This window comes from Hordeum vulgare, chromosome 3H (assembly GCF_904849725.1).
Source record: "Hordeum vulgare subsp. vulgare chromosome 3H, MorexV3_pseudomolecules_assembly, whole genome shotgun sequence".
NCBI classification, from domain to species: domain Eukaryota; kingdom Viridiplantae; phylum Streptophyta; class Magnoliopsida; order Poales; family Poaceae; genus Hordeum; species Hordeum vulgare.
Window position 1 is genome coordinate 4,303,025 of NC_058520.1, and position 11,195 is coordinate 4,314,219.

The 11,195-nt window shown below is 40.2% G+C and overlaps 1 protein-coding gene across 1 annotated transcript; it reads left to right on the forward strand.

The window, feature by feature from the left end:
• The first annotated feature begins 406 nt into the window (after nucleotides 1-406).
• Nucleotides 407-6,756, forward strand: LOC123442395 (disease resistance protein Pik-2-like). The gene is made up of 2 exons (XM_045118427.1): nucleotides 407-1,460; nucleotides 4,507-6,756. The coding sequence occupies exons 1-2, from the start codon at nucleotides 577-579 to the stop codon at nucleotides 6,485-6,487; spliced, it is 2,865 nt and encodes a 954-aa protein (XP_044974362.1). The 5' UTR covers nucleotides 407-576; the 3' UTR covers nucleotides 6,488-6,756.
• Nucleotides 6,757-11,195: the final 4,439 nt, after the last annotated feature.

Here is an 11,195-nt window from a genome sequence, read left to right on the forward strand (position 1 = left end):
TCTCTTATTAATTCTGTTTTCAGTTTGGAATTACAAAACTGGTGTTTTCATACTTGTATATGACAGGTAAAATTTTGTATTTTCAGATTGTCTTTTTTTAGACAGGAAGGTAAATTTTTGTATTTTCAGATTGTCTTTTTTTAGACAGGATGTAAATTTTTGTCAGTAGCATAGTCTGTGGATTGGGAAAAAAATACATACTATAAATGACTAGTTTGAGCCTATTCAGATTCTGATTTCATTTAGAGATCCCATATATTGATACTTGTGTTCTGCTTCTGTTTATTGTTGATTAGTTTTAAGATAGCCAGTTGCTCTTGCCACGAGGTTATGGTCTGCTTATTGTACTCGATGATACAACTGAGTATTGACTATTGATAGATGGTGACCATAATTCAAGCTCAACCCTGTAGGCAAGCAACTTGATTCACAAGGGTAGACTGTCTTGCTGGTGTCCTCCATTGATTTGATCAGCATCTGGTTCCACTTTCATACAACAAAGGCTTCCTTGCCGTCAGTTGCTAAGCTTCTGTAAAGATATCTGTATACTGAAGAGCACAATTAAAGAGCAAGAAGATGGAGTTGGTGGTAGGTGCCTCGAATGCTACCATGAGGTCTCTCCTGGGTAAGCTGGGAGGCCTTCTAGCCCAGGAGTATGCTCTGGTCCGTGGAGTCCGCAGCGATGTTCAGTACATCAACGATGAGCTTACAAGCATGCAGGCCTTCCTCCGTGACCTCAGCACTGCCCCAGACGACCATGACAACCGGATGAGGGACTGGATGAAGCAGATCCGTGACATGGGCTATGACATTGAAGATTGCATTGATGACTTTGCCCACCGCATCCCCAGCGATCCCAGCAGTGATGTTAAATGCTTATTCATCAGAACAAGGTTCTATGAACTCCGGATGTGGTGGCCTCGCCGTGACATTGCGTCCAAGATTGCTGACCTCAAGGTGCGGGCGCAACAGATTGGTGAGCGACGTAGCAGATATGGAGTGGAAAACCCAAGCAAGCTCCCTCGAGTCCGTGCTGCTACATATCAAGTTGCTGACCATCAGCTCCCAAACCTTCAGCTCATTGGTACCAAGGAGCCCGTGGGGATGACGGCTGACATGAAGGTGCTCGAGGATTGGTTAGCCACATCTGGTACAGGGGGTTATGAGAAACAAGCTGTTCTGTCCATAGTCGGATTTGGCGGCGTGGGAAAAACCACTATCGCAATGGCTCTGTACCAAAACGCCAGGGATAAATTCGATTGTCGGGCATCAGTCACCGTGTCTCAAAACTATGATGAAGATGCAGTCCTCGCCCTGATTCTAAAACAAGTCAAGCCACAGGAGAGTGATCACAAGAAGCAAGGCAACACTGGCAGCTCTGATGTAAAACAGATAAGGAGTGAAGCAATGAACCACAAAGAACTTGTGGAACAACTAAAAAGTCACCTGGCCAAAAAGAGGTATTTGTAAATTATGTTCTTTCTTCTTTGTAAATTGGATGTTGTTTGGGATAAGTAAACTGACTGTTCTCTCCATATTAAATTTAATAATCCTCGTCATAATAGTTTGATCGATTCGCTCATTCTTGTGATATGTTTAGTAAGTTGTGTAATTTCATCTATTGTCTTAACACAAATAGTTTTATTTATAAAAAAAAATACACAAATAGTTTTAAGTTCTAAACCTAACTAGTGCCTAGCCAGAAATTTGTGATCCTAGGTTGTGAAGCAATTAAGTTCATTCTGGAACTAAAAAGCACAAGTAAATAAGATGATGACAGATAATGGATTTTTTCACCATTTAATTAGTGAATGCCTTGGCACATTGCTAACATATTGTTACTGTTAAGCCAAAATTTCAGTTGAACAGACTGGGAGACATAGAAAGCTACCATTTACATAAATTGATCCACCCACCGCCTGTGCAAGAGCAAGAGCATCATGCTTGGCTGAAAAACAGTGACTACAAAAACCTAAAATTAGGCAAGTGTTTCCTTTTAATATCCTTTCAAAATATCCCATCTAAAAGAGGTAGATCCATCAGGCACACATTCTTCTTAGCCGAATAAATTCAGATCTAATTTTTTTTTTGAAAAGGAGGCATCGTCCCGGCCTCTGCATCGAGTGATGCATACAACCTTTTAATTGAAATGATAGAAATAGTTCGAACCGAGTACATCAATCTTAGAAGACAAATAAAGATACAGAGCGCCAAATGCGCCACAACCGTTCATGGTCATAGAACTAGATGCCTAGCCATCTATCCTATTAACATGTCGCCATCCAAATCGGTTGAAGATACCCTGTGCTACCATCTCCCAGCGGACACACCCAGTAACCATAAGCTCCCTGATTTCCACAGGAGTGAGTAACGACCACGTGCGGATCAAGGCGGTAGCCCTGAAGATAACCTACAGAAAATTAATTGATTTGTATCTGTTAAAAACTAAATCATTCCTGTAGTTCCAAATCGCCCACAGCAATGCGCAGGTTCCCACACGAATAATCTTTGCCATATTAACATCAACACCCTCTACCCACGTCTCAAATAACGTATTCGTACTAGTAGGGGGGCTGATATTGAAAGCAATATGAATAGAACGCCATAACAGTTTCACCAACGGGCAGTCAAAAAAGAGGTGCTTGATATTTTCTCTATCATGACAAAAGTTGCAACATTGATTGCCCTTCCAATTTCGTTTTGCCAAATTGTCTTTTGTGAGAATAACTCCTTTGTGAACAAACCACATGAAGATCTTTATTCTCAACGGTACTTTGACTTTCCATATATGTTTGGATTGTGGAATGGGCATCGAATCTATGAGATGAAGATACATCGATTTAACTGAGAAAACTCCATTTTGAGTCAACTTCCATTGAATACGATCCGATGTATCCATCAGTTGGATTACCATAATCCTTCTGACTAAGTGTAACCATCTGGTCCATTTGTCACCAATCAATGATCGTCGAAACTGAATATTTAGAGGTGTGTGGCTCAATATTGTCGCAACTGACGCCTGTCGACGTTGAACAATATTATATAACTGCGGATACTGCAGGGCTAGAGGTACTTCCCCTAGCCATGTATCTTCCCAGAATCTGGTCAATTCACCATTACCGATGATAAACTTTGTCCGATGGAAAAAGGCGTTCTTGGACCTCATCAATCCTTTCCAAAAAGGAGAGTCATTCGGTCTCATTGTCACCTGTGCTAAGGTCTTATTCTGCAAGTACTTATTCCGTAGAATTTGTACCCACATGCCTTCGGTTTCCACCGAGATACGAAACAACCACTTACTTAACAGGCATCTGTTTTTAACCTCTAAATTTTCAATTCCTGATCCCCCTTGATCTCTGGGTCTGCAAATAATGTCCCATTTAGTTAACCTATATTTAGTTTTAACTTCATCACTCTGCCAGAAGAAACGAGACCGATAGAAATCCAACCTTTTCCGAACCCCAACAGGTATTTCGAAAAAGGAAAGGAGAAACATAGGCATACTAGTTAGGACTGAGTTAACTAGAACCAAGCGTCCTCCGTACGATAAGAGCTTGCCTTTCCAGCAACTTAGCTTCTTTTCAAATCGATCCTCAATACATCTCCACTCCTTATTTGTTAGCTTCCGGTGGTGAATAGGAATACCCAAGTACGTGAACGGTAAATTCCCACTGTCACAACCGAACAGTTGGTTGTAAGTGAGATATTGATCCTTTACTTTTCCAAAGCAAAATAACTCACTCTTGTTGAAATTAATTTTCAATCCGGAAAGCTGTTCAAATAGGCATAGAATAAGTTTCATATTTCTGGCTTTGTGAAGATCATGTTCCATAAAAATAACCGTATCATCCGCATACTGTAGGATTGAGACACCCCCATCCACAAGATGAGGTACCAGTCCTCCTACTAGATCATTGTCAACGGCCCTCCTAATCATTAAAGCCAACATATCCGCAACAATGTAGAAAAGAATCGGTGACATAGGATCACCTTGTCGGAGACCCTTCAGAGTCTGAAAGAAATGACCCACATCATCATTTACTTTGATACCGACACTACCTTGTTTTATGAAATTCAGATCTAATACATGGCTAAGATCAGAGATAGGTCGAGAAAGCAAGATAAAACCTACTGTACCATCAATTCACTAAACGCAAGAAATCTGTTAGTCTCAGTAATAAGTTTGTCATCAGTAACCAAAACCTAAAGCAATGGAGTTAAAGCTTCCATCAAGTCACTAACCATTACAAACAAAACAATACTCAGTGATGAAAGTCTGCTAATTCACGAACAGTCTGTGTTAGCTGCAGTCGGTCCTTGTGTGAACTGGGGATACCCCGCATACCTTCTCAACAACAAATTGTAGAGTTCTAGGAGTAATTTTTCTTGATGGTTACACATTTATAAGAGAAGCCATGTAGCACTCAGTACGTCTCTCACAAAAGATAACCTTGGATAAGTGTGCATTTTTTCCCTGATGTGTATTTATTTCCTCGTTCTTGGTAGGTATCTCCTCTTGATTGATGACATATGGTCTGCACAAACATGGGAGGATATCAGAAAATGCCTGCCAGACGATGATGATAATACAGAAGGCAGTAGAGTAATAGTGACTACAAGATTTCAAGCTGTTGGTGCCACATGCTCCCATAGAGATAACATTGATCGTTTTCATCAAGTGGATTTTCTTGATGATAAAGACTCTAAAAGTTTATTTGATCGAAGTGTTTCTGAATCCAACAACAGCAAAGGTAGCATGAAAGAGCCGCCCCCTGACGAGATATGGAAAATATGTAGGGGTCTGCCTTTGGCCATAGTTGTCATGGCTGGTCTTGTTGCCAGTAACCCTGACACTCTGAGCGACAAATGGAAAGAAGTATGCACGTCATTATTTCCAGAGTCGGTGCCTTCTCTGACCCTGGATGGTGTTACAAGGATACTTGATTATTGCTACAATGCTTTGCCTGCAGATCTCAGGACCTGCTCATTGTACCTGAGCATATTTCCGAAGGGTTCAAGAATTAGTAGGAAGCGTTTGATCCGGAGGTTAATAGCCGAAGGTTTCGTCAGTGAGAAGCAGGGATTGTCAGACGAGGAAGTTGCGGAAACATACTTTAATCAGCTGATAAAAAGGAAGATAATACGTCCAGTAGAGCACAGCAGCAATGGGAAGGTAAAAAGTTTTCAAGTGCACGATATGGTTCTTGAATATATTGTGTCCAAGTCAAGCGAAGAGAATTTTATTACTGTGGTGGGTGGCCACTGGCTGATACCAATGTCTACCAATAAAGTCCGTCGACTGTCGGTGCAAAATAGTGGTTCCGAGCATGGAAATTCAACAAAACACATGAACTTGTCACAAGTGCGATCACTGACCATGTTCCGGAGCCTTGACCAACTGCATTTCCATTCTTTCAATAATGGAATTTTACAAGTGCTGGATCTTGAGGGTTGCAAGGGTTTGAAAGAGAAACATCTGAAGGACATGTGTAGAATGCTTGTACTGAAATACTTGAGCCTTCGCCGAACGGATATTTCCAAGATACCCTCTAAGATCGAGAAACTCGAGTACTTAGAAACTCTCGACCTGAGGGAGACGGATGTCAGTGAGCTGCCAAAATCTGCAGGACAGCTCAAACGGATAGTCAACATATTTGGTGGGAATAAAAACCCAAGGAGGGGGCTAAAGTTGCCTCAGGAGATTAATAAGGAGACTATGAAAGCACTTCGTATACTGTCGGGGATTGAGATTGATGAGAAATCAACAGGTGTAGCAGGTCTCCATCAGTTGACGGGGCTTAGGAAGCTTGCCATTTACAAGCTCATAATAATGAAGGATAGTGAAACCTTCAAACAATTACGCTCCGCCATCGAGTATCTTGGCAGCTGTGGTCTGCAGACTCTGGCGCTTAACGATGAGAGATCTGATTTTATCAACTCGCTCGACACCATGCCCGCACCTCCAAGATACCTACGCTCCCTTGAGCTCTCTGGCAATTTGAATAGGCTTCCCAAGTGGATTAACAAACTCAGTAACCTCAACAAATTGACCCTTTCTGTGACAGTTCTTTGGATGGATACTTTCGAGCTCCTCCGCAACCTGACTTTGTTGTTTTCCCTCACCTTTTCGCTGAGTGCAGCGAAGCAGGATGAGGCCATAGAGGACATCCTTGAGAAGAACAAATCGGTATCCGGCGGGGAGATCTTCGTCCCAAGTGGAGGATTCAAGAGCCTTAAGTTGCTTCGCTTCTTTGCACCTCTAGTGCCAAAGCTGAGCTTCCCAAAAGATGCAATGCCAGCACTCGAAAGGATTGAGATGCGGTTCGAAGCCTTCGAGGGCCTTTTTGGCATCGACACCCTGGATAGTCTCCAGGAGGTGCACCTCAGAGTCAATAGCGCAGCAGATGAAATAACCAACTTCATTGTAGATGATTTGAAGGCCATCAAGAAGCCAAAGATAATCGTCGATCATGTTATCACCAGCTGAAATGTGGCATTCTCTTGGAGCGCTTTTCTTACTCATCATCCATCTTTCCTCTCTGTTTGTCGAGATTACCGGTTTGATTTGTGCCATTCGTACTTCAATAAAAACAGGATACCGCTGCATTCCTGTATCTGTATGCCACTAGACTCTTATTATTGTTTCTTTTGAATTTCGCGCCTTGTTTCGTTATGGGCTTGTAAGTTGATATTGCAGGAGTTGATTTTATCTTGGAACTGTGAATGTTTGTCAAAGATATTTCTTATTATCGATCATGAGAACACCTTCACCATGTAGCGATTTCTGATCCCCTCTGTAAAATGTTGGACAAACTCTGTTTTTTTATATTTCATGTCCTCCCTCTGTGCATGTTGTGCCTTTTGATTCTCTTATCAAGTGTTAACGCTTTTGAGGTATAATAGAAGTAGCTTATGAAATCTCAAGATTAGGGTTTCAACAGTTCCCTGCATATGTGAATCTTTCTACAGTTTTGAAGTACACCAACCATTTTGGATTACAAAAATAAGTAGTACGTACCAGCATAGCATCTGATATCTCAAGTTTTTCTGTTTCTGTCAACACTGTGATTTAATGAATTGCAAAATACTCATACATGTTTTTTTTTTCAAGGCAGATTAGTTAGTTTATGGCATTGGTGGTCATAATATCTAGATGAAAAAAGGCATTGGTGGCCTGCAGGGAAGAAGGTTGTGGTAGCAGGGGAAAGCTCTGTCTCTGCTATAAAACAGGGCATTGCCTTCCATGGCAGGAGGCCGGCTTTCTGCCAAGTACAAAGTCAACATGATGCCTGTCAATCCAAGGACACGGGCGAGTATGCACGATCCATTAGTGGTTGGCTACAACATTGCAAACCTTCTTACAAAATACTCCCTCCGTTCCGTAATGTAAGATGTTTTTGGACATGAGTGTAAAGTCAAAAAAACGTCTTACGTTACGGGAGGAAGGCAGTATAAGACGTTCTGGATAGTATTTAGGAACTGAGGGAGCAGTAGGAACTTTCATGGAGAGCCAATCTGTTTTGAGTTTTGAGTTTTGACCACAGTGATTTGGTGAGATACCGCCATGAATGCACCGCTCGTGCCATGCTTATATAGAAACCTGACCAAGATGCTCGCTGCTCCTCCGGTCCAACAAGTGTAAACAACTATGCCGACATTATGCCACGTCTCCTACATACGGTTTGCAATAGGTATGTTTCTTCTCAGCCATTCACTTCCATTGAAGAGTTTCTCCCTAACCATGTGCACTTCTCAGCTTCTGCCTGCCATCCTCCGGCAAAAATCACGAAATTCAGAACCATACGATACTTGCCGGTCCATTGTGAAGCAGAAGAGAAACCAAGGAAGGAAGAAGCAGCAGCAGCAGCATTCAGACTTTCAGAGAGAGATGAAACAGCGATACCGCTGCAGCTCCTTGCTCCGCCACGCCCTGCTGCTGCTGCTGCGTATGGCCTTCCTCGCGGCGGTGCTGCTCAACGTCGGCGGCCTCTTCCTCGTCAGAGGCAGCAATGGTATGTATGTATGTATGTATGTACACCTTATATATCCCACAGCTGAATCTCTCAGCATAATCTTGTTGGCATTTCTTTCTTCGGCAATGGAAGCTTTGTTGACCGCAAACCGTAGGAGCTCACCTCTGTCCCTGCATTCGTTCTGGTTAAATTATTAGCATCTCTCTCTTCTTCTACCAGGTTAAGATTGAAGGTTCAAGCAACTGACCCTGACGCTTCTACCCTTGCTTGCAGCAGTCCTGCACAAGTCTATGGGCGAGAGGAACGGCGGCCGGGCCGCGCCGCCGGCGCCCAACGCCAGCGCCGACCCTCATACCTAGCTAGGACCTGCACGGACTACAAGCAAAGCAAGGAGCTAATTAAGCTACATACATGTAGCTGAATACTGTACACTGTCACACTGAGCTAGGTTCAGTTAGTTTGGGCTCCTGTTTTTTTTTTGTTTTTTTTTTTGCTCCTGATTTTCTATTTCAGAATTAGCGTCCCATTTTCTTCTTTGCGCAAACTTTTTGTGGTATGTCTCCTTTAGATGAAATTTGTTGGTCATCTAGGAGTAGTTGCTTGGCAAAATTGAAAAAAGCAACTGCAATGACTTCACTTTTTAATATAATCATTGCAGTTCATGCTTCGGCCATCTTTTCCTTTAGGCAATGCTCTGGGCCGAATATTCGTAGTTGGGCACCATTTCAGAAAAGCATTTTTTACTGCACAAAAAAATTCAAAACTTCTTACAAACACACACACACACACACACACACACACACACGCATATATACTACACATGTGCAAAAATCATTTCATTTTACATGTACAAGTGGCATACAAAAAAACACAAATATGTATTGTCAAATGGGCCAGATTTTTTGTTTTTCAGCCAGAAATTTGTTTTTTTTATACAACTGACAAATTACATTTTTTCAAAACAATACTTTATGGATCAGTAGTGAGTACATACTAACTTCCACAGAATTATTTTTAGTATTTTTTGACACTTTAATTATCTTTTTTGATTTTTTCGAAAAAAGGGCACCATAGTGCCCGAGCACACAAACTTCGCGCTCTGCTTTGGGCATCTTCTTAGAAACGAATTGCCTCTCCTCTCACAGACTCACAGTGGGCATATTTTTCTTTAGTTTGGCCCTCCGTATAATCCCTATGTCACGCTTACTATCCCTATATCACGTTTACTGCATCAAACTTCAACTGTTCGCACAGTCGAGCGACCGATAGATTAGCGCTAGGCATTCCGGTTCTACAAACCTTCTAGAAGGTTCTTAATTGGTTTTCTCATTTTTCTATCTAGGTTTATTTCGGGTTTTCGTATCTTTTTTCCAATTTTTTAGAACATAATTATTTTTTAAAATTTTACAAAAAATAAAAGAAAGTGTTTGAGTTTCTAAAAAAATTGTTCTATTTCTAGCAAACGGGTGGAGTCCCAACTTCAAGCCAGCTCGTTCGCGTGGGGCAGCGACCCAACTTCAAGCCAGCTCGCTCGCTCGCACCGCTTCACCCAACAGTTCTTTCGGGTTTTTTTTTTCAATTTGTCTGGTAGGGGGAAACTGAATGGAGTTTTAATTGATTTCACCAATTCGATTAAAAAAATCTTAAATTTGGATAAGATTTACAAAATTTAAAAACTTCATGCATTAAAAAATTCAAAAACTATTACTACCTCCGTCTCAAAATAACTGTCTTAACTTTGTACTAAAGCTAGTACAAAATTGTATTAAGCTTCAGACACTTATTTTGGAACGGAGGGAGTACAAAACAAAAAAAAAAGTACTCGTGAACTTGAAAAAAGTTCATATATTTGAAAGAATCTCGAAAATGAACACCGGACCCAAATTGAAAAAAAAGTTTTCAATTGTATTAAAAATTCATGAATTGCGGAAAGGTAATCAAAATTAAGTAACATTTCCAAAACTGAAAAATGACACGAAAATAAAAAAGTGCACAAATTTCAGAAAAGTTCACAATACTAAGAAAATCACAAAAATTAAGGAAACTTTGCAAAATTGGAAATAGTTCAAAATAATTAAAAATCTCATGACTTGTTAGAGTTTGTAATAGGGAAAAAATGTTAAAAAAGGAAAACAATTTATGCATTTGAACAAAGTTCATAAACATGAATAACAGGTCACACATTTGAAAAAAATGTTCACAGGCTTTGAAAAGGGTTCACGAATTTGTAAGAACATGTTTACAGATTCCGAATAAAGCTTGCACATTTGAAAACAGATCATCAATTTGAACAAAAAATGGATTTTAAAAGGATTCATATATTTGAAAATAGTTTGCGAAAATGAAAAAAAAATCACGAAGTTGAATAACAATTAAAAAAAACCGAATATCCACACATTTGGAAGAGTTTACAAGATCAAGTAAAGTTCAAAACATTGAGAAATGTCACGAAAATAAAACACTTCATGAATTGAAAAATATTCACATAATTGAAAAAGTTCACAAAAATTAAGGAAACTTTATGATATTGAGTAAAGTTAAACAAACGGAAACATTAAGGAAACGTTGATAAAGTAGAATAACAGATTGCGTATTTTTAGAAAACTTTACGGGTTTCTAAATAGGTTCACAAATTTGGTAGGAAATGTTAATAGATTCGAAAAAAGTTTGCAAATTTAAAAAACTTGTTGAATTTGAGAAAAGAATGGATTTGAAAGTTTTCATGAATTTGAGAAAAGATCATGAATTTTAACAGAGGTAGCGAATTAAGTAAAGAAAACACAAAAGGAAAGAATGAGAAAACAAAACACCAAACGGAAAATAATAGAGAACCGGACTAGGAATGCACTGCTTTTTCTTGAGCGTTACATTTGCCACATAAGAAGCGAAAAAGAGAGAAACTGGGCACAACAAGTAACCTACCCCCGCCAATGGTATTGTAACTGGGAGTAAACCTTGAGGGTTGGAGTTTGAATCTCCCGCAATGCACATTTTTTATAGATAGAAAAGAAAGTAAAAAAGAAAATGGACCGGGCCCATGACTAAGGTCCTGATTGGATTGTCGTTTTCCAAGATTCTACACCGATAAAATATACAGACCTCAGCCCGTCGTGTTTTCTCCAGTTGAAAATCATATAGGATTGGTGAAATACACTTGTAAAAGAAATACGAGTGTATAATTTTACCCCCATTCCAAGTGGGGCCTAAGGACTTGTTTGGTAC